Below are 24,791 nucleotides of genomic sequence, written 5' to 3'. Positions count from 1 at the left end.
CGGCGCCGGAGGATGGAGAACCGAAAGTGCGGACGTCCGCTCTACATCCTTTCTGATATACATATATATATATATATATATATATGTATAATTTTGTTTTTCTCGTATCCATACGATTATCTAGTTCTTACCCAACCTAGAAAATACATTTAAAGAATTTTTCTTGTGCGAATTAGTGAACTTATTTACTGTAAACTAATTCGCCCCAAAACATTTTGTGTCATGTGTTGCAACTTCCAGTAATAATATGTAGATTCTATATATCTTTTGGTAATTAACAGTATATAGTATGGCCTGTGATGCTTATATGTCCTTGATGTGAAAGTTTCTCAAGTATTGGCCGACTCTTGTTTGTTATTCTTGTAGGATGATCAATTCATCGACATGTTTTACCATGCATTGCTGAAAGTGCACCATACATGAATAACTTAGCACAACCTGTGGACTCTTCATCTGCAAATTTGATCGAGTATAAATTTATGTAGAATAAATTATGTATATAGTTATTCTACTTCTGTCCTGAGGAATAATGGCAGCTTAAGTGTAACATCCAGTCAAACTCCTCTTTCCTCTCTGAGCTTTTCAACTATCATCCAGTTTATCGAATTGGGAGGGTTGCAAGGATGGGACTCACTTTACCTGTTTGTTAGTCCATATGTATTTCCCCTGGAATTCATGTTTGTAACATTTAGTAGTTTTTTCTTTTTACTAATGTTGAATTTGGATGAGTAATTTTGGTTGTTTAGGTTGCTTGGGTTGTATTACGTGTATTCAGACTTTTGTTATGTTGACCTTGTATTACAACCCAATTAGTTTATTTGTTTCCATGGAAGCTAGTCTTTTCTTTTGTTTGCAAAATCTGAATCAAGGTTCACCTTTTGGTCCCGTTCATATTACTTGGGACTCTGAGTCAGCAGAATAACAAACCAAATTATGCTTTCATTTCGATTGTTCCATCTCTTTCGAGAGCTTTTTTGTTATGAACTGAGGCGAGGGTGTTAGTATTTCTAAAAGTACGGCAAGTGGATCGGCGAATGTTCAAGATGTTGAACCCCGCGGATTTGGTGCTTAAGAAGTTTTTGGAATCCCACAACCAAAATGAAAGGAAGGTATAGCTGAATTAAGAAATTTGTAGAGTCCCACGACAACGGAGATTGAGAGCGACTCTATTTTCTGATTGCTGCACTAGAGAATAAGGGGAATAAAATTTCTTAGGTAAGTCACGACTGTCGGGTTTCTGATGATTGTATGGAGTACGCTTTCTAATTTGTGGAAATTCGATATCTTAACGTAAAACAAATGTTGTTGCACATAGGCTTACGCACCTTGCTAGTATAATTTATATTGATGATGTTTGGTTACATGAGACTCATGTTATTCAGGATATGTTTTCTGAGGATTATTGTAACCAAATGGTCAGTCACATGAATCTTTTGGTCTCTTATTGTAACTTGTCTAATGTAGTTCAACTAGTCGTTGACCAAATGGTTCTCGTTACAATCTCTCCCTTGAGTATCTTCAGCAAGCCCAGCTATCTTCGAAAGTGAACAATGTCATGTAAGTGATAAAATAGGCCCAGACCCAGCTGAGAGAAACTCATTCATGAGTCAGAAGTAAGAACCAGTACCTGAAGAAACACTAGCCGCCCCCGCCTTTCTCCTCTCTCTCTGTGATTTTCTGGGTTTGATAGTAGCATATCAATGGCGCTGCTTAGGAGAGCGGTGAGGTCAGGCCCTGGTTTATCAACTTCCTCCTCTATTATTCCTCCGGCGATTTTAATCTCGTGCAGGGCACTTTCTACTAAGCTCTTCGTCGGTGGTATCATCTCTCTGCCTCACTTATAAACCCCATCTTCTTAGTGTCTTTTATATCTATTCCCTTTGTGGACTTGTGATTCATATTTGCTTTTGCTAGTTGAACAAGGGGTATAGGGTTTAGTGAAAGATCAGAAAAGAGAAAAACTAGAAAAAAAAAAGTTATGATTTGTGGTTAGTATGTGGAGAAATGGACAGCTGAAGATATAGAATTGAGTTTTTGTCTTCTGATCACCTTACATTTGGTGAAAATGTGATTTTGGCAGGGCGAGACGAGATGATATGGGAATAATTTCTTCAGTCTGTAGTGTTAGCAATGAGCTTGTATATTTTAATCTATTATTAGCTTCTTCCAAAAGATTGTCTGTCTTGGGTTGAATTGTTTGGCTCATTGGCTTGTGAAGCTAGGTGTGGTTTTCATTAGTCCAGGTAGTAACAGAAACAATCATTGATCGAAAGTTTATCTTTTGGCACATTAAGTCATAGTTCTTGCCCTGCATATAGTCATGAAATGGTGATAACATGTAGCCAGCGTCTGTCATCGGAAGTGACCAAGACTAGAGGACTTTCCCTTGCTTATTGAAAGGGTCCTTTCTCTCCTTTGAAGGGACAACTTCTGCACAGACACACACAGCCCTCATATGGTTGCCATCTCCTTGGCCATACCGATTAAAACACACTTGTAGCTTCTTTGATCATTAATGAATATAATAATAAGCTGTCCCAAGGGAGTAGTCCAATGGGGTCAACAATGAAAATTCTGGTTTTCTTTGTGATTGTGGTCTTCTCATTCCATTCCGTGTTCATCAAATTCTTGACATCAACAATAGCTACCATCCTCTTAATTCTTTTTTCTGCCATTTTCCTGCAAACTTTCTTGTTTGTTGTTATCTTAGTACCTCAGCTGTTCATAACCATTGTTTTTTTTTTTCTACCATGTTATAGGACTATCATTCTACACCACGGATAAGGGATTACAGGAAGCATTCTCTCAATATGGTCAAGTGGTTGAAGGTGACTTGTGGGAATATTCACATAATAACTTCCCAAGTGTAATAGGCAGCAACTGTTTGTGAAACAAAGTTTTTCTTACTTACTACTTAAATCTTCATTTGTCTTGGCAGCCCAAGTAGTATCAGACAGAGTCTCGGACCGATCAAAAGGATTTGGATTTGTTACCTTTGCTTCACAAGATGAAGCCCACAAAGCCGTTGAGGAGATGAATGGAAAGGTAGTTTCTTGTTTTGTGCATATGATTCTTTGGATCTTAGAGAAAGAAATAACAGATGATATTGGCAGGCATTGAATGGCCGTGTCATATTTGTGGATTATGCAAAGCCCAAATCAGATTACGGTGGTGGGATGCCAATTGCGAGAGGACCTCCAAATCTGAAAAATGACAGCTGATATACTTATAAAGGGATTCGTTGCACTTGCCTGTCCCTGGAAGCAAGAAACATACAGAATTTGCGGGAGACTCTTACAAAATACAAATGCAGTCTAACAATTGCTCGAATTATTTTTATGTTTTGGTAGTGGATGCTTTTAAGTGTGGACTAATACGTGAGATGCTGCTTTTGTTTCTGTATATTTTCTTTAATAAAGAAAAAAAAGGAAAAAGAAATGTCTTCACTATATTTTGTACCACTTTTCTTTGCCCTCTTTCCTTTGTTCACTTTCTCAATGTTCACAGTTACTTAGGTTAGATCTCTGAACTGAAACAGATTATAATTTTATATTTTTAGGTGTTCCTGAAGAACCACATACTTGCTCGAAACACAGTAATGATACATTTTAGTTCAGTAACAACACCAACTCTTTATTCTTTTTTTTTTCTTTTTTTAATTTATAACTATTTGATAAGATATAGAGCAGCAAGCACCTCTTGACATTGGCAGGTCGAGCAGGGCTTAATCTTAAGTTGGCATTGGGTATCTGCAGAGGGGACACATGTGGCTGATCTCCAGGCACTGAACAATACAATGTAAATGAAAATAGTATTGGCAGGGAAACCTAGTAAAGGGTTCTTGCCGCTCAAGAACATCAAAATCCTCCAAACAAATAGCGCACGAGGACGTCTGTCGAAAAACAGATCATTAACCTTCAGATTGTAAGAAGAATTTACATCATGCATGTTGCATTCTTAAGTCTAACTCGAGTTAATCATTGCACATTTGCACGTGGAACATGAGTTATTTTAACAGAATTGGACATGTCGTAGCGATGATTGAAGCATGCCAAATAGATTGTTTGATGCTAAATGCCGAGAAATTAGCGACATGTGAATCGGATCTGAAGATGCATGCAATCGTATCCATTGGAAGCTTGTGACACCAACAATTGAGTAGGATGCCAATACTTTTAACGTTTTGGGTTGTTGAGGAAAGTATCTAAATTCGTTTTGTAGGTGCTTTGCTTCGAGTGGAATTCACATAAAATTATTACAGTTTTACGGCAGAAGCACCATAAATCCAAATAGAACAAATATGAGCTAGAGACGAGTAGCAACAGAACTACTGTAAGTTGATGCTTGTGTTCCAAGGATGCTTTAGTCGGCTACATAATTTTCTTGGAGTATCCAAAATAATTATATACTGTAATGTGGTAAGTAATTCACTTTGATACCATATGTTATAGTGTTCTTGAGTTCATATCCAAAACTAATCTACAATAGATGGAGTTAACTCAAACTCTTACAAACATATAGCAATGTACCAATCAGCAGCCTCAAATGCCCCAAGTTTTTGGACAAGGACATACAACCAATCTAATCTTTTTGTGGCTTTATCTCTCCCAAAAGCTAATGACCTTGACGCAACCAATCTAAACATTTTCGGGAAGCTAATGAACTTGACACAACAGTAACAACAAATTAAGTGAACCACGTGAATTTACACCCAATTTTTATTTTAAAGCTATATTTCTTAAGAAATCCAAACACAAAGTAAAATACGAAACGAATTCTGACTTACAAATTTACGAAAAATGACGTTTAAAACGTAATCAACGTACGAAGAATATAACACAAAGTCTTCCCATTTATTTGCTTTAAAAAAACATCATATTTTCCTTCAAGTCAGAATAAAAAACTTCAGGAAATGTTTCAAAGAGGTTGAAGTGTCTATTTTCCCATTCCTAAAATGTTTCATTGAGTCTCCATGCATATATGTTACTTTCCCAAACATGAAACACCCTCATTTTGTTTTCTTGGGCTCTTTTTAAGCAAACTGGTGGGACACTGGCTACAAAAATGTACAACGTACCATCCTTCCCTGCTCGGTGGAGAAATTTAAGTTTCTGTAGATAACCACCGGCCTTTTTCTTTCCTTTTTACGAGTTCAGTCACTTCAGTGGCTTTCATGACCTTCCTCTATTACTCACTTAGACACGTTATAATAAGAAATTCCAACTGTACATGCCGGCTGTCCGGCCATCAGTTTATTAGTTTTCGCAAAACAGTGTAACAACCAATGATATCTACACTTTAGTTCGAAATATATGATACGATGCTTTATGTCAAATAATTTTAAATTAATCACACAACTCAATCTTATTTAGGAGGGATTCTTTCATATATATAGTCCCATAGAACTAATTGAGCAGTTTTTTTTCCGACAAGAACTAGTTGAGTAGTCTGTATATATTGTTTTCATCAGCAATGGAACTATGGAAGAAGAACAAAAGAATAAAGAGAGAGAAAAAAAAAGTCACACATATCATCTGCACAAGACGAATAACCAAAAAAGCAAAAACCCCAAGACCCCAAAAGTGACACACAAAGTATCCAATGTCCCTTCTGTCCTCATCTTCTTCTCCTTCCTTTCCCTCTTCCTCTCCAAGTACTCTTCGTATCTCCTCCTCCCTTCCTCCTCCCTCCTCCCCTTCCTCCCTTTTCCTTCCCTCCAACCCCTTCTGCAAAATTACCAAACTCTCCTTCCCGTTCAAATGCATCCCATCCATGTCCTCCACCTGCAGGCTCACCTCCCTCACCTGCAGCTCCCCTCCCTCCGACCCAACCCTGCACGTCACCACGATCCCTAACTGTACGTACTCCGACGCCGATCCTTTCTCGCCGGGGAGAATTGACGCGAACCGCGCGTGCACCTCACCGCTCAGCCAGTGGCGCTGCACCGAAACCGCCGTGTGGCTCGAGAGGTTCATGGCTCGCCGTCCCGCCGGGTCGATCAGGATCCAGCTCAGCCGCAGCTCCTCCCCCAGGTTGCGACACGTGTCAGCCTCCGGGTACTTCACCGACGTCGGCACCACGTCCTTGGGGTCCAGCAGGTCAACCCGGAAGGGCGAGCACATGAACCAGCCGCTCACCGTCTCCGTCTCCACGACCTTGCTGAAGATGAGCTTCTCGCCGTGGTAGATGTCGACGGCGGAGATCAGCTCACTCGGACGGTCGTGATGATCGGCTGCGGCGGCAGAGGAGGAGTCTAGGTTGGCGAGGAGGGGGAAGGAGTCGGAGAAGAAAGAGAAGGCGCCGTCGGGGAAGGAGGAGATGAGGTGGCGGAGACGTGGCGCGGCGGTGGATGGCCAAGTGGAGTGGCAGACGTTGGACCAGAGGCGGTGGTCGGAGGCGAGGGAGTGGAGCTGGGAGGAGGTGCAGGCGGCGGAGGCCAGAGTGGGGCCGTCGAGGCGGGTGAGGATGTGAGCTTGAATTATGTCGGGATGGACGGCGGAGATCGAGGCGGAGGGGTTTTCATCGACGGTGGTTGACGGTGGTTGGGGGCGGAGTGAGCCATCCGACGGTGAGCGGTGTTGGGAGAAGAGGGAGAGGTACGTAGAGAGTGTGAGTCGATGAGCAGATCGGTTCGTATCCTAGGGTTTATATAGAGATTTGGAAATGAGGGGAGCACTTAAAGTCAAGACACTAGTTAGTTTAAATGATTGACCTTGTGGTTCCACTTTAATAACGATATTGCCACTCGTGTTCGTTTGACTGCTCCGCCATTGCCATTACTTATCGTGCGCTGGCTTTGACTTGCAAAGTGCTAACCGGAAGTTGCTAGCATAGAGAAACCCAGAAAGATGACGATCACCGGCCAATGCCTATTGACTATAAACGTGTTTGTTATGTTGGTTAACGCTTCGTTTTCCTTGTTTCCTCTTTTATGCTTTAGTTACTATATAGATTTCATTATTTAGGGACCATAGATTTGGCATGATACATGCATGCTGAATTTATAAAGAAGAAGAACCTCGTGTAGATGACAAACACACTGCTTTTGTAAAGTATTTTTTTTTTTTGTAGGGAGAGGAGATAATCCATTGATTAAAAATCATGACGACTAAAACGGTCAAGCATGAACAGTCTGAAGACCATACAAACACATAGCACGAAGCTAAATTAAATTACATCTAAGAATTGTAAAAACAACCTCAAAACTATATAAAAAAAAAAAACGGAATATGAATCACTAAAAAGCAAATTAACCTTCCATAACCTAGCAACATCTCAACTCTCAACGAATCAGGCGTAAGACCTCAAAACAGTGTATTTTTCATCGATGTAAAGAGAGAAAAAGGTTACTAGAATACATAAGGAATCTTTGATCACCGATGCCCAAATTGACAACAAGAGAGAAATAACAGAAGAAGAAAAGGCCCACGAGCCTAGTTCGTTAGGCCTAGCAGCCCTTGACCCATCTCTTTCCTTCCTCCCCTTCCTTGCCAGAGCCACCGTCGATCAACACCGCTCCGAAGGGCGACCCCTACTTTCAGGCATCCTCAACCGTATTGTTGTATTGTTGACGAGACGTCAGCCTACACGCTAAGAGTCACCTCCTTTGGGATACAAATTTGCCGACCACTTTTATTTGCCCACTAAAGTGCCCACCATCTTAATCTATTGACACATATCTCTACAAATTGTTTAACTCTAGCTAGCTAGCTAGCTAGTCGCCTCGGCTTTAGGCTCGCCATGCGGCGGTGTTCGGCGACGATCTACAGTATCTACTGCTTTCCAATGGCGGTCAGGTCCAAAAATGATCAAATGATTCAAATCCACAACATACACTTCCAAAAACCCGGGTGTTAATCCGACCCAAATGGGCAATTAAAAACCAAATTAAGCACGATTGCAAGCTTGTTAAATTTGTTGCTTGTTAATTAAAATCCAAACCTAGCCTTAAGGTTAACTTGTAGCTTCAAAGGGCAATCCAAAAGATCGATCACTTTATCTTATATTCAATACCGGACTAATATTTCATTTTGTAGCAGAAAAATAGAAATATTCTTTTCATTTCACGACATCACGCTACTAAAAAAAATTAGGGTGGTTTTCAAAGGCTAATTAATTAAGGGTGCGTCTATTGTCATCCCACAAACCATTTTATTCACCCCACGTTTTCCTCACACCCCACTTATATATTTGTAATTGTAAGTCTACTTTGTTCACCCATTTACAATACCTAAAATACCTTTTTCTCATTTTTTCTTATTTTTTTTCAATTTCATATTTGTTTTGTTCACCCTACATTTGATCTTTTCTCACCCCGCTTATATATTTTTTAATTTAAAATTTACTATATTCACCGATTTGCAATACACATAATATCAGCATCTTCCAATAGCCATTAAACTCTAAAAACAAAATGAAATTGAAGAAAAACATAAGATTAATATCATTTGGGTAAGTGGAATCACAAATTGAACAATAAAATCACATGAAAGTATAAATCCCAATTAAAGAACAAGAAAAAACTCTCAAACTTAACAACTCATTGGTATCCGTCGATATCAAGATGCACAATGTTTATAAACTCTACTTGGAAAAAGCTCTGACGCCGACGAAAAAAAAACAAATCATTCATATATAAGTGAGCGACTAGACATAAAAATTTACATACAAAATCGATATGAGAAATAATGAGTAAAGGGATATACGAAACATCAACAAAGAAAAATATAAAATAAAATACATACAGTTCACCTCATCTTCAGTTGAATGCTAGTGTCTTCTTCAGACTTCATAGAAAGATCGAATATGATAAATTCTGGTTTAATATTTTTAAAGTACGTGTTTATCTTAAAAAAAAAAAGAATTTGTAATTTATAACAACTTATTGTCTCTTACTGTAATTTTACATTAGGGTATATTAGTCATTCAATAACTTAACAACGTGTGAGTTGAGCAAAGAGGTTTGTGGGGTGGCAATAGACACACCCTTAATTAAAGTCCAAGCCAATGAGATGGTCATGACGACGTAATTAAACCGATCAGCCATGCATAGCATATGATTTTGATTAATATCATTTTTCTTCTGGATACTACTAATTGTGATTAATCCAATGACTAAAATATCGACGATTACGGAAATATCGTTGGTTTGAAAAAAAGAAATCTTGATGGATATATCGAGAAAATATCAAATATCGATAGAAATTTTACCAAAATATATATATAAATTGTATATTTGGTCAAAAATAGACTAAATATATAATATCAGAAATATATAAAAATTAATATCAGTGTTTATAAAAAACAAAAATTTCGAGGAAATATCGAGGATATATGGATATTTTAGTTCTTGGATTAATCTCATAAAAATAGCAACATACACCAATGTCACAGTCATATTTCATCTTTCAATTCTTTATTCCTTATCCCTAATTCATTATTCCTTATCCCTATAATGAAATTGATAGGTTCACGATGTATGGTGTTTAATTTTTTTAGGGCATCTACTTGTTTATGATACCTATATTTACCGATATGACAACAAATTTATTGTCGTTTTGGTAAAGATAGGCACTACTTCAGTGATTTTTGTTCTATTAGAAGTAATTACTCAACTGAATACGATTTACAAGTTTTTAAACAACTTGTTGTCGTTATATTGGTTCAATTATATGTAAATGTGTAAAATAAATATAGTAATTTTTTTTGTCATTATTGTAAATTTTACTCATTTAACTTATCATTTTTGTTCAATTAATTGTAAAATGAATATATGGTATACATCCTATAGTATCATAGACAACCTTTTTAATTAATCCCAGATTTTGATTGATATCTACACTTGATTCTGCTCAATATATTATACAATCAATAAGAGCAATATATAATTCTTATGTTGTAGGTTAGGTTTACATCCCTGATCTCTATGAATGTTATCATGTGATGTTTATATAGTTTAATTTGTGCTAAGTTAAAGAACCCGCTTTAGGGAATAGAATAGTCGAATACTGGTTGTACTAAGTTCAAACTTCATTATCATATCCTCACTAAATTATATGCACAAGTCCTTTTCTGTAGGCATATATCTAGCTTACTTTACAAATATATATATAGTTTGCTAAAGTGGACTTTTCCATGCCCAAATTTCCTTATCAACTAAGTTGTTCAAGTTTTTCTTCATGGTGATGGAAGGATCACATCTTAAAAATCAGCTAGAATGTCGATATTCACCATCGAAAAAACAAGTTGTCAATATTAATTTTTGACCAAGAAAGAGAGCTCTAATAGTACTTTAAGAGTTTAAGACTTGTATTATGAATGAAGATCGATCTGCCAGTGGAAAGACATTCTAGCTGATTTTTAAGATGCTTCAAGGTTCCCTTCCAAGCTTACTCGCACATAATTTACACAGCCTTTTGAAGATATACATCAAGCACTCTTAACTTCATATATAGTTCAATGCTGCTTCATTTCACCATATTTTTTAAGAAACAAATATGCAAGCTAGAAATTCTTTATCAAATAAACGTACAACTCGTGTACAATAACTTGTCTATTATGAGTCGAACTCATCAGGATCTCTCACTTACAAAAAAAAGACTGGTTTCATTAGACAAAACAATACTTCAATCGTTTAGTTTCTTAATTATATGATCATTATATTTCTCATAATTGTATATTCAACCCCATACACAATTATTAATTAGTCATTTTTTTAAATTATTATATATACATATAATTTATGAATATTGCTTAATGGCATATACTATTTTGAACACCACCTAAATACCACTTTATGAGACAGCTAAGTTGAAGTTACATGATTTAGTCATTTTAATGTAAATTAGGATATTGTGATCCTTTTCTATTCCATCCACGTTACAGTCCCTGTCCATCGGCCACATGAATTATTTTTTAAGTAAGTACCTATAAAATTCAGCAAAATTACGCTTATTCGATCCATGTACTATATATTCCCACCGGCCACCTGAATTTGCCGTCTCTTGTACGAATATAAGTTGATGTGATTACCATTTACCAAAAGATACTAGCTAGTTTTGTCCGTCTTGGGATTAAGGACTATATATATACCACAGCGGCTCTATGAACATCATAAAGAAAACAAAGAATTTAACAAATCCCATGAATCAAATTGGCAAGCATTTCATTTTACAGTTAATTAACTAACTCAATTAATAAAAATATGCATGGTGGGTTATTATAGGGCCGGCCATCTTTGACAAAATGACTGAAGACGAAATTCAAGGGTTGGCAGCAGAATATGGAGTTGCAAAATATCTAGTGTACGAGCTAGTATCGATCATGATTTCATAAAAAAACCAAGAGATAGGAGAGGCATATATGCATGATCTTGAAAACTATGGCATTTTCCAATTGCAGTACGTCCTTTCAAAATGGACGCCCGAAGTTCGTACTCTGGCTAGCCCCATGTACAACCTCAATCCAACTCGATCAATGAGCTCTTCTTTGAGAAGGAGAATGGCTCATGATCCATCGAGTGATGAGATCGATTGCGACAAAAGAATTTTGAAATCCAAATGTGGGATCCTCTACCATTTTTAGAAGTATAGTTAATCAAAGCGAGTGTATGTTGTGACACTGAGTTTCAGAGGGCGTGTCGATGCGAAATTTCCAAACTTTCAATCACTTGAGTTTGACAATTGAGTGTGTCAACGTCCATATCATGCCAGAGATCGGGAAATGAATAGATCGATTGAGTAGCATAACACTTTCGAAAGTTAGTTAGTTAATCCGGTGAACGCCTACAAAGATATATAGAAAGCTTACTAATTAAACATATATATGGCTATGTTTGGTAACCATAATAGGAATAGTATGTGATATTTAACCATATAAGATTACATTAAGATTGGATTAGTTTTAATCTTTTCACATGTTTGGATAGGAAGATTATAATGGCAGGATAGGATATATAAATAACAGTCCGTTAATCATCTTCTTCCACCCCTCCTCCAAAATTATGCATTCCAAGGCCCTCAACGTCTCCGCCGGCGCTAGCCATGACCACAACCCTCTCACAACTCTATGTCGTTGACTTCACTATGAGAATGATGATGACCGTATTTTTACTCTAACGAGGGCTTCTACAACTCTAGAGATCTTCGCGTCTTACCTCAATTGCTAATCGGGCTGGATCAGGTCGACGAGAATGATGACGGGTCTGGGGCCTTGGAGATAAAAGATGAAGTCTTTGGGGCTACATTGATCAGAGAAAGAGGTTGTCTTCGTTGACAACGTGAAGATGATCTTGTTGACATTGGAGGTGGTGCGTTTGTAGAAGGAGATGGGGAAGCAAGATTTGATCGAGAGAAATTGAGTTGAGAGAGGGGAGAGAAATTGATGGTTGGTCAAGAGAAACGATTTAATCGTCGTTGAAATCATGCACGGATTGTGTATATAACACCTCTTCAACAAGATTTCATATTCTACACTGATAGGATTTAATTTTTCTATCCTAAAATAATTTGAACCACTAGACATCTGTTTGGATAATTTTCTGTCCTATACGGGTGCTAATCCTGGCAAACAAACGCCTCCATATTGATCGCATATATGAAATCCTGTTAGTGAAAATGAGTACGGACACAAAATATTACTTCAAAAAAAGTTTATGTACGTTCATAACAAATTCTTTTAGATTTATGAGATTTTCGCAAGAGAAATGTCCCTTCTAGCTTGCTAAGCAGTGAAGCATACAAGTGGAGTAGGCACCATGACGCACATCGCACAGTTTGTCAATATAAAGCCAACCAAAATTAACCTACCAGTGTTGGCTCTCTAATTAAAAGGAGACCTTTTCAAGCATTTGAGTGTATAATAATTCATATAATATCGTTATACAAGTAGTCAAAAGTCCTCCAGATATATATGATTATGAGTACACTAAAGATCTAGCCTTAGCAAGAAACTTTTCTTGTTCTATTTGTAGAACGTACCCTCGATCCCTTGCTTCCAAGCAAATGATAGCGCCAACAGGTCAACCTAATTAGCAGGATCTCACTATTTGCACCAGCCAAACACAAAAACCAATCCTTTTTCATAATCATGATACAAGAGCTAGCTAGCTAATATAAAATCAAACACGATCTTCACCAGTCAATATAAAAGGTATGCAAATTTTTCTTAATCTTGGGTATCTCACTTAATTAATTTGATTACACTGCTTGGAAGATAATTAAAAACGTTTTAACTAGTGCAGGTGTAGAACATGCAGGATTTCCAGATATATGTTGTTAAGAAAATGGAGAAGAAAACCCATGGAAGATGTGCTTCATCTATCCAAGATTGCATCACTTTTTTCTATTGCAATTTGTAATATGTTAATATGTTATTTGATCTCAATCTGTTTGATGGGCGCGCTAGCTATTATGCATGAAATAAACAAAAATATCTATCTAGCTAGATCCTCTCATGCATATAGCAGAGAAATTTCTAGAGACACCTCGATCGTACGTGAAATCAATCTGTGATTATTGAACAAATATAACTGGATTGTTTCCAAACTAATTAAGTACTTTTGCAAAATGATATTATATGTGATCTTTTCCAGTCTCTAATATGAGTAATGCTAGGTGAACCACCTTTTAAAAAATCACTTAAAAACCCTACTTCATTCCAACACAAAGGTGTACGACACTGCTTCCTGTAAAGTGCCTCAAAGGGAGCCATACCAATGCTAGAATGATAGCTGTTGTTGTATGCAAATTCCATCAAAGATAGGTTCTTATCTCAACTCCCCCTGAACTGCATGGCACAAGATCTCAACATATCTTCCAAAGTCTGAATAGTCCTCTCCGATTGTCTATCAGTTTGAAGATGAAAAGCAGTGCTGAAGTGTAATCGGGTGCCTAAAGCTGCCTGAAGAGCTCCCCAGAATTTAGAAGCAAATCTAGGATCCTGATCGGACACTATTGATTCAGGTACACCATGGAGTCTCACAATCTCATTCACATAAACTTTCGCCAACTTATCTAATGTATACTTCTTTCCTACCGGCAAGAAATGTGCATATTTGGTGAGTCTATCAACAATCACCCAGATATCGTCATGCCCATCATGGGTACGAGGTAAACTAAAAACAAAATCAATGGTGATGTGATCCCACTTCCACACTGGAATAGTCAACGGCTTAAGGTTTCTGCCTTTCAGCTTTCACTGTTGACTGTTGACAAATCAAACACCTACTCACAAAAGCTGCAATTTCAATTCCCTCTTCAGGTTTGGCCACCAATAATTGTCACACCCCAATTTTAGAAGGGTAAATTTCAAAAATTTGGGCATGATAAAACTCAAATTCTAAATATCTCATAACCTGCTTAACAAATTCCAGAACTAAGAACAAATACTGGAAATGTAAATGTCGATAAACTCATCAACCGAGTTAAACATTTAATCTCCTTAATTACATCAACTTCCAAAAGTCTAGTAATAAACTATTTCGCTCACAAGAGCTTAAAAACAACTACCATAAAATACAAATAAATGTATATCGTCAAAAACCCAGCTCCTAGGCCACTGTCTCAAACGTTCTGATCATCACTTGCAGGTCTAACCCCTACACCATGAATTGGTGCACCGGGTTGTAAACAACAAACCCGGTAAGCTAAAAAACTTGTATAAGTAACTCCCAAAATAATAACGTACACAACAATCCCAACATCACATATAATTAAAACTGGTAATTCCTGCATTAGCAACTTAGTTCAGGAATCGCCTAAAAGCAAGAGAATTCAAAAGAAACAATTAAGAAAACACAATAATTTAAAATCACTCAAAATCATAAATGAATCCTATAAATAAACATAGTTCAAGAATTCTATTAAAATCACACAATTAAGATTTAAGAATCTCCTGCGGATAAGCATAGTTCAGGAGATACTCAAAGCAAAAAATTTAAACAACATATAAGAACATCACACAAACATTTCTCTACTCTTACTTATGAGTTCGCCAACACTTAGTCATCCCCCATAAGTAACCAAACAAATGCGTACTCATGGGTTCGTCAACACTTAGTCATCCCCCATGAAGTACCGACTGACAGACTAGAGCTTTATACTGACCGTAACCAATCACCTGGCCAAGGCTTGGTTCCCGGTCCACCACGAAGGCTCCTAATCTAAGAATCACCACTAAGGCACACACATACACAACTAATGCACAGAACCACTCTAAGGCACGCATATAAGTACTCTCCCATCATAACACTTATCAAATCACAAATTAATAATATAATCATAACCGTAACCAATCACCCGATTAAAGGTTTGGAACCCAGTTTGACTATTTAAACAACAATTCACAATATAAAATATCTCATCGAAGACAACACAAGAGCACTTCATTAATTATATATCTTTCCGCCTAGATATAATTATATAAACGAAGATATAAATATTCCCACTAGAATAATATATCAACATCACAATATCACATGATCGAAAGTCCTTTTGAAAGATTTTATTTTACCAGAAAACATATTTTCACTTACCCATGAGCCATTGACGATCAAGCTCATTTATTTTTAAAACAAAAATAATTTTCTTTTAAGGACAATTTCACAACTAACAATAATAAAATTATAAAAATAAACTCGGTTCCTTAAGAACCCATGTGAGATTTACTCACAATATAAAAATTGCATCATAATCATCATATCATCAACATTTCCATCAACATTATCATCATTATCATTAACCTCATCATCATCATAACAATAATCATCATCATCATTAACATCACAATCATTATCATATTCATCTTCAAAATCAACATCACAATCACATCATAACAATCTTCAAAATCAACATCACAATCACATCATAATAATTATAAAATAATTGGTCCGAAAGTGGACCTTGGTGAGATGTTACTCACCTAAAGATCCTGCTGCGTCTTCACAAAAGAAACTCAAGAACAAGCACAACACCAACTTGTCCAACACCTAGATAGCACAAATCAACTTAGTGACCAACAAAACAAGTGATTATCACTTACTAGTTACGACTATGACATTTCACTCTTGGACCTTGACCTCATTTAACCCAAAGACTTGTCCCTTGAGAACAAGCTTTCCCCGAAACCTCTCAAGATCATAGAAAAGTTGACACACACCATGTCATATCTACAACAACAATCTCCTTAATTTCCAAAAGATTAATTAAGGGAAAACCGAATCTAATCTGTAGAGCAGTCACTCACAGCAACACATACTAGCTAACACAGCAACTAACCCATTCACATTGCCCGAACGCGCTTCCACGCGCCGCTAAAGGCAACTGCGCGTGGGTCCCACGCGCCACCCCAAACCTCATTCTATTGACACTCCAAGCAACCCAAAACGACAAACAAGTGAAACCAAACTTCTTTCATACCTGGAGTTCCCGCCTAATCGGTCGGAGCACGCTGGAAAACCGGTCGGAAGGTTGGAAATCCTTCACCGCAACTCCACACCGTGAGCCGCGCTAGAAGACCACCAGCAACGAACCAGGACGCCAAGGAGCGTCTATCCCAACTGGTTCCAAGCTGCGTCGCCGCACCACACGGCCGGAACGCCCTTAGGTCGAAGTCGGGTCCGCCAACCTCCGCTGCAACGCTCGATTCTCTCAAACCCGCTTGAGTCGTCTTCACCCACCTACACAGGGAAGATCACGCTGAGGAGAGGAAAAGTTTCCGACCGGTGCCGCCGTCTAAGTCCGCTGGAGTTGGCCGAAAAAACCGGGTCGGGTCAACCGAGTCCGGGTCGGGTCAGCTGGAAAACTCAGATACCGAAGGTATCTCGAGAGAGAGAAGGGAGGGAGAAAGAGATGGTTCCGGTAAAAAATGAAAGGGAACCTAACACTTTTCTTATTTAACCCTAAATTCTTTTAAAACCACGAACTTCCGATGACCATAACTTCCACTTACGAAGTCCGTTTTATGCGTGTCACGTGTCTACGAACTCGTATCGTCGTGCTCTACAACTTCCGTGAAGGAAGTTTTCCGAGAAACCTAACAGATTAAAAAGTCAACTCTTGACCCTTCAAAAAATCATAAAACCTTTTCGGGTAAATTACGCATCCAAACACTTTCGCTCTTTCTTCGAACCTCAAAAACACACTAACTTCTAACTCAAAAACTCCCAAATACTATTAGAAACTAATATCAAATTTCCGAGGTATTACAATAATAATCCTTTAAAGTCTGATACATTTTTGTACTACCCAGGTGTGCAGCATATGTAGAACTATGAGCTTCCTCCATTATCTCCTTCTTTAACTCTTCATTTCTCTTTGGAACACAAAGTCTGTTTTTGAATAAAAAAGTTTCATCTCTCCTAACCGAAAAGTCAACGGTGGTTCCACTCAATGCTCTTTCTATCAACTGAACTATGGAAGGGTCATTATACTGTGCCTCCCGCACTCTATCAACCAAAACTGGTCTCACATGAAAACTAGCTACCAAGGCACCAACTTCATCCACCGATAAATCCACCCATGTAGCTCGTAACTCATAAAGAAGTGGAACTCGAACCATCCTCATATGTGATAAAGACGCAGAGGGATTATGACTAAGAGCATCCGCTACTAGCTTTCCTAGGATGATACTCAATAGTGCGATCATAATCATTGATCAACTCTATCCACCTTCTCTGCCTCATATTTAACTCTCTTTAAGTAAACACATACCGAAGACTCTTGTGATCGGTAAAGATCTAACACTTGGCTCCATACAGATAGTGTCTCCACATCTTGAGAGCAAATACTACCGCTGCAAGCTCTAGATCATGAGTGGGGTAATTCATCTCATGTGGCTTCAATTGTCTAGAAGCATAAGAAATTACTCGATCATGCTGCATTAATACTCCACCTAAGCCTCGTCTAGAAGCATCACAGTAAACCACATACTCACCACTATCATCTGGTAGTGCCAAAACAAGAGCACTAGTCAAGAGACTCTTTAATTCTTGAAAACTTTGCTCATACTGTTCTGACCATTCAAACTTAACTCCCTTTTTGGTCAATCTTGTAAGAGGAGCAGCAATCTTTGAAAAATCTTGCACTAAGCGTCGATAATAACCTGCTAACCCCAAGAAACTACGAATCTCCATCACAGTGGTGAGTCTTCTCCAATTTGTCACTGCTTCCACCTTTTGGGGATCCACACTAACACCTTCTGCTGAAACTACATGTCCCAAGAATCCCACTTTATCCAGCCAAAATTCACACTTGCTGAACTTAGCATACAACTGAGCATTTCTCAAAGTCTGCAATATCATTCTTAGATGTTTGGCATGGTCCTTCTCACTTCTTGAGTAGACCAAGATGTCATCTATGAATACGATCACGAAACGGTCAAAATATGGACTAATTAAACACCCTATTCATGAGGTCCATGAAAGCAGCGGGTGCATTAGTAAGTCTAAACGACATCACCACAAATTCTTAATGACTATAACGTGATTAAAAAGCAGTCTTGGCTATGTCACTCTCCGGAATCCGCAACTGATGATATCCCGATCTCAAATCAATTTTTGAAGAGACAGTAACACCTATCAATTGATCGAAGAAATCATCAATGTGGGGTAATGGATATTTATTCTTCATAGTAACTTGGTTTAGTTTCCTATAATCAATGCATAGTCTCATGGTGCCATCTTTCTTCTTAACAAACAACATCAGGGCACCCCATGGAGACATAATAGGCCGAATAAAACTCTTGTCCACCAACTCTTGCAATTGAGTCTTCGACTCTTTCAATTCCGCTTGAGCCATTCTGTAAGGTGGTTATGAGATAGGCATAGTTCCGGGAAGTAACTCAATATTAAAGTCTATCTCCCTTACAGGAGGCAAACCAGGCAACTCTTTGGGAAAAACATCTGGAAACTCTTTTACTACCGGAATATCCTCTATTCCCACAACTCCCATACTTGTATCCACAATATGCGCTAGATACGTCTGACAACCTTTATTTAACAATTTTCTTGCAGCAACAGCTGATATCAGACAACTTGAAATGACATCTCGTTCCCCTTGAAAAGTGACCTCAGATCCTCCTGGACTTCAAAACACCACTACTTTTCAGAAACAATCTATCATAACTCTATATGCCTCCAAAAGTCCATTCCTAAGATCACATCAAACTCCACAATGTCTAATAGAATTAAATCGGCCTTGAAACTAAATCCCTCCACTAATACTTCACAACCATTAAACACCCAATAATCTATTCTCATTACCTTGCCAGAGGGTAGAGACACATGCCACTCGCCTGGAAGAGACGATGATGACACATTGGCGTGGAGCCGTGGAGGGCAAATCTACTAGACATAAATGAATGTATAGCTCCGGGATCAATTAAAGTAAATGCAAGCTGACAAAAAATTAATAACGTACAAATGATGACCTCTGGCGAAGTACGACCCTCCTGCTGGGTCATAGCATGAAGTCTAGCGCGAGCCATGGGACGTTCACGCTGACCACTACCCTGCTGAGAGCCACCCCTAGCTGCTGAACTGACATGAGTACCACCGTTGGAGCCTCTGGCTGAAGACTGTCCGACTGGGTGAGTAGGAGTGGGGGCGGTCCTCTGAGCCAATAAGAGACAATCTCTCCTGAAATGATCCTGACTATCACACTCAAAACGCCCCGTAGACTGCTGCTGTCCAAAAGAAAAAACCTGACCACTCGATGTTCCACCCTAGAAGCTGCCACCAATACCAAACTGTCCAGTCTGTTGTCTACCCAGCTAGCCCCGGAAAGAACTCCTGAAACGTTCTCTAGCCCTGTTCCAAGCACTAGAACTTGATCCACCACTATTGCCACTACCAGCTGAAGATCCAGAAGCAGATGAGGAAGTAGCCTTCTTAGATGGACTCTGACTAGCACCGTTGAAATCTCAGGGCCGAGCACTATATGACCTCTTGGTCTCAATAGCCATAGCTGCCCTAACCGCACTATATGAAAACTCGAATGTTGACTGAGATAGACATGGTTTATGGTGTTTATGTCAGGATCCATTCTGAATTTCACCATGAAACCCGAAGTATATCCTGCGGGGTCCACCTCCAAGGAAAATTTACCTAAAAATTTGGCATAACCTCCCTTGAAAATGGACCACCCTAACTTGAAAAAAAAAATCCAGATAAACACTTCTATAATATACCACCCATCCTCAACTCCTGGAGCCATCCGCTCCCCACAAACACATCCACCACCATAACATTTAAATCATTTCTAAATCCATCACTTGATCATCCAAAGATAAATTATACTCCAACCTCCAAATATTTCTAAAATATATTCATGAGCCTTAACATACAACCGAATATTATCCAATACCCTCAAGGTAATCAGAGCTACTAAAACTAGAGGAAACAAGAAAATACACTGGTAAGTTAAACATGTAACCTACTGGTGAAAAGTAGTGGTGATGTTGGTAACGATGCCTCGACTCCTACTAGTACCGATCCGAACTCTGCAGACTGGGCATTTTTAAAACGAATGGCTTAGGGGAAAACATTTGAAAACGTTAGAGTGAGTGGACAAAAATAAATTTAATAAAATGAACAAATAAAAATAATTATGCTTTCCCGATTTAATTTTCATAGAGAAGTGCATGTGACAAGCTCAAAAGTTTTTCACTTAAAAATTGACAAAAACGTGACTAGCCTCACTAGTCTCCAATACTTTATAAAATAGAGCCTCCCAGGCTAAAATATATATATATATATGTATATATATATATGTATTTACATTTGTCATACTCCTTGTAAGAATTCTTGTGAAAAATAGAAATTCATACAAGGCTACAAGGCTACAACGCTTGCGTCTCACGCTCACGTCACACTGTAATGAGATTTTAAACGCTACATCATTATGGCAGAAAAGACGGGTGTATATACGTACATATCCCCTATATGAATTCCTACTTTCATATACGACGCTTGCGTCCCACGCTCACGTCACACCATAATGGCGGCTAATGGCTACACAATTATGGCGGAAAAGCACGTATGGCTAGTTAGCATTTATTTACATACTATCCTCATAATTTTACATATTTATATCTACCGAAAATCTCATTTTCGGTAACTCTCCAAAACAATTAAAAATTGTCAATTTAACAAGAATGACTCATAAGCTCCAAAAAACCATTGCATGCATATTATTTAAAATAAAAGTCCACTCACAAATTTAGGCCTAAGTTTGACGTCGATCCGAAGTCTCTTCAGCTCAAGCCTCCTCACGTCATGTTCAAAGGATACTATTAAATTCTAAATTTAAATTATAAAATTAACAAATATAAATGTGAACCTTAAAACACTCTCCCTAGCCCACTTCCTCAAATTCTTAAACGGTTTGGGCCGAACCCGTACTTAAATCCTTGACAATATATTTTGATGGATTTAAGCTAATTCCAAAGCTCCTTCAACAACCGGTTTCTCACCTACAACCGACAAGTTAACCTATCTATGATTAATTCCAAACTTAATCAAAACTCCTCCAATACCCACAACCTGAACATTAATAAACTTCTCCTTTCAAAACCAACTTTAAAACTCAGAAAAACCCTTCAACAGGCGGCGGCAGTCTAACTTCGACCACCTCTAATGCTCATCAAAATTTGACACAATCTTTCTCTCAACACGCTCAACAACTTCCTTAACTAGCACAAAATCCAATTCCAAGCATAAACATTCTAATCGAAGCAAAACAGTAAATTGAGCCCTAGAACTTCAATTATTCGTTTCTCCTTATCAAGCACGAATCGAGCCAATTCCTTTTGAGGGTTTACTACCCTAGATGAGAGCTATAAGATGAGCCAAGAATCGCTGGCTATGACGGCTGGAGGAGGGAGCTTCGGCGAGAGGACAGTTGGCTTCTCGGAGGAGATTTCTCTCGATCGGCGGTGTGGTAGGCTTGCTCACCAACCCAGGAGAAGAGAGGAGGCGACGGCGGTTCGAACGGGACCAGTGCAGTGGTCGGAGCTAGCCGGACGACGGCAGATGGTGACGGGGAGTTTCCGGCAAGGAGAGAGAGACTCGGGGAAGGAAGAAGGGAGAGAGAGAAGAGAGTTTTAGGGCTCCCCTCTCAAGTTTCCCGACCCAAGGACAAAAATACCCAACCCTAACAACAATTTACCTTTTACCTTTTTACTATCTAAAAATTTACCTTTTACCGCCTTCAACAATTTCTCCAACGTAAAAAATTTTCCCGAATTAATCAACTTACAATAATATCTCTAGGGTCCTTTGAAACTATAAAATCATTAACGAAGACTTGGGGTGTTATCGGTTTTATTCGGTTCGGTTTTCACCTAAAACCAGAAACCAAACCGAACTAAAAAATCGGTTCGGTTCAGTTCGGTTTTTTTTGTTTTTAAATGTAAACCGGAAACCGAACTGAATTGAACGGTTCAGTCCGGTTCGGTTTTTTTCGGATTTTTTTTTTGAAAAAAAAAAAAAATTTCTGGTAATTTTAATATAGAGTTCTTAATATATTGGGATCCATATTCGATAATGCATACTTCCATATAATTCAAACTTAAAAGTCCACAAATTGAAAATAGAGTCCAATGTTCAAAGTTTAAACATTACAAACTAAAAATTTGTTCAAACTTAAAAGTCCACAAATTGAAAATAAAGTCAACAATGTTCAAATCCTTATCAAGTATCAACATCATCTCATCCTCGCAATGTTGTTTGCTTCATAACCTTCATCTTAGGAGGCAACATACCACACTTCACATTTGCTTACTTGACAATGATGGCATCTCCAATATTTCTACATAACAAAAAACAATACATGTAAATGATGTAACATAACATAAAACGAATTAATCAAATCAAACATTCAAAAATAACGTAAAACTATTACCTTTTTCCGCCTCTTCACATAGCTCAATCTCTTCACTTGATGACACATGATTCAAAGCAATAGTTTCACCTCTAAGCCAACTTTGTGTGCATATCAAAGCTTGCACCATTTTTGGACTTAAAGAGCTTCGATGTGGATTAATGACTCTCCCACTAGTGCTAAAAGAAGATTCCGAAGATATAGTGGACACCGGAATAGTTAGAATGTCTTTTGCAATGCGGGCCAATATCGGGTACCTAGAAACCCCATTCACTCTCCACCAATTCAACAAGTCAAACCCTTCATCGTCTCCTTCAATAGGATCACTAATATATCTATCAATATCATTGTTAATGATCTTGGCTTTCTTTGCTTTTCTCTTCAACTCCTTCTCTTTTAGCTTCCTCTCAAACTCGGTAACACCCGTGGCTAAAGGAATCTTAATCATATCATTGGATGCTTGACACTCACCAACCCCTCTAACATCCTTTTCCTCCTCCTCATACACATTGTAAATGTCATACAAAAGCTCTTTCACACTTATTGAGACAACTTCCACCCTATCGTACTCATCCTCATCCCCAAAGACAACTTCTAAATAATCAACAAGTTTCTTAAATTTGTGTCGTGGATCAAGAATAAGAGCAAGAAACATATATTGATTCAACTCATCAAAATCACCCCAATATTTCTTATATTTCTCTCCCATTGGAGGTGCAATATCTCCCATCTTAGGGACACTTGGTTTCTTAATTTGTTCTTCTAAAAGACCATATAGATAAAGCAAATCACCAAAAGTGTGATGAATAATAGGTACATTAGAACAACACACTCTTAATGTAACTTCATAAAATGGTTTTAGAAAATCCGAATACACTTCGGCATTCCTCCAATGCACACAAGCGGGTGGCCCTTCCTTTGCATTCTTCTCACCCAATTTGAAATATGCACAATAATTACGAGTATCTTGTTCACTCAATCTATCAAATGCCTTTTGAAATTTCAAAGCCGATTCCAACAAATTTTCATAAAAATTTGGCAATCAATCGACTTTGGCAATCAATCGACTTTGTTAATATGTAAGTATGTTTGGGCGTATGAGAAACTTACTGTTGCATCTTTCCACCAAGGCAGCAAACAGCGGCGGACTGGCAAGCGGCGGAGGGGAGAAGAGTGAGAGTCGGAGGGGACTGAAGAGGGAGAGTCGAGCGGCGGACTGGCAAGCGGCGACAGGGCGGACCGGCGGGAGGGGAGAAGAGTGACAGTCCGGCGAGACGCGTGAGTGCGTGACTGCGTGAGAGACTGAGAGGAGTGAGACTGTGAGAGGGAAGAACAGAAGAAACGGCGAGACGCGTAGTAAACTTAGGGTTTTTTTTTTTTACTGTTTGACCGTTGACTTCGGTTCAAACGGTTCAGTTCGGTTTTGACTGGGCCAAAACCGAAAACCGAACTGAACAGATCTGGTTCGGCCCGGTTTTTTTTTCGGTGCGGTTTATTCGGTTACGGTTTGGTTTTCGATGCGGTTTTTTTTGGTTTTCGGTTTCGAAGTAACACCCCTAACGAAGACGGTAAAAACTCCTGCTAACACCATATATGCAAGTGATTAGGGTAAAAATTAAGAGTCGGGATGTGACAGTTTAAACTACGAAAGTGCAACCCATATCACATTGTGTTATCAGAGAAATGAAAAGCAGAAGTTAGCTACTGTGTTAGACAGAAATCAGCTCTGATATCCCAATTTGCCTTGTTTTGTTCTTCTTCGTATTCATATAATTTTTGCTTTGTAGATTTACTCCTGTTGATAAGTTGTTGTATATTCCATAAGTTATTTCCACCCTCTTAAATGTTAGAAATGTTTATAATTCTATGTAAGTTTTGTTGTGGAGTAATGGAGTACTGGAGTTGGATCTTCTG

At 38.3% G+C, this 24,791-nt stretch overlaps 2 protein-coding genes and 1 pseudogene across 2 annotated transcripts in view; 2 read left to right on the top strand and 1 right to left on the bottom strand.

The window, feature by feature from the left end:
• LOC101294193 (mRNA-decapping enzyme-like protein-like) overlaps positions 1–955 on the top strand; it is a 4,835-nt gene extending 3,880 nt beyond the window's left edge. The window contains exon 8 of the mRNA XM_004303476.1: positions 367–955. Coding sequence (XP_004303524.1) covers positions 367–423 — 57 coding nt within the window. The 3' untranslated portion in view covers positions 424–955. The remainder of the gene's footprint in view (positions 1–366) is intronic.
• A 590-nt stretch (positions 956–1,545) lies between these two features.
• Positions 1,546–3,383, top strand: LOC101293904 (glycine-rich RNA-binding protein 2, mitochondrial-like). The gene is made up of 4 exons (XM_004303475.1): positions 1,546–1,818; positions 2,760–2,828; positions 2,939–3,045; positions 3,114–3,383. The coding sequence occupies exons 1-4, from the start codon at positions 1,701–1,703 to the stop codon at positions 3,219–3,221; spliced, it is 402 nt and encodes a 133-aa protein (XP_004303523.1). The 5' UTR covers positions 1,546–1,700; the 3' UTR covers positions 3,222–3,383.
• Positions 3,384–5,530: 2,147 nt separating this feature from the next.
• Positions 5,531–20,039, bottom strand: LOC101297763 (annotated as a pseudogene).
• Positions 20,040–24,791: the final 4,752 nt, after the last annotated feature.

The sequence above is a fragment of the Fragaria vesca genome, linkage group LG6 (assembly GCF_000184155.1).
Source record: "Fragaria vesca subsp. vesca linkage group LG6, FraVesHawaii_1.0, whole genome shotgun sequence".
Taxonomy (NCBI): Eukaryota; Viridiplantae; Streptophyta; class Magnoliopsida; order Rosales; family Rosaceae; genus Fragaria; species Fragaria vesca.
The sequence above is the reverse complement of the archived record's forward strand: the minus strand, read 5'-3'. Positions and strand labels throughout refer to the sequence as shown.

Excerpts from the sequence above, each read along its gene's own strand:
- LOC101293904 (XM_004303475.1), top strand. The coding sequence starts at position 1,701 with ATGGCGCTGCTTAGGAGAGCGGTGAGGTCAGGCCCTGGTTTATCAACT. Across the intron at positions 1,819-2,759 it reads TACTAAGCTCTTCGTCGGTG|GACTATCATTCTACACCACG; the intron begins GTATCATCTCTC and ends ACCATGTTATAG. Across the intron at positions 3,046-3,113 it reads TTGAGGAGATGAATGGAAAG|GCATTGAATGGCCGTGTCAT; the intron begins GTAGTTTCTTGT and ends TGATATTGGCAG.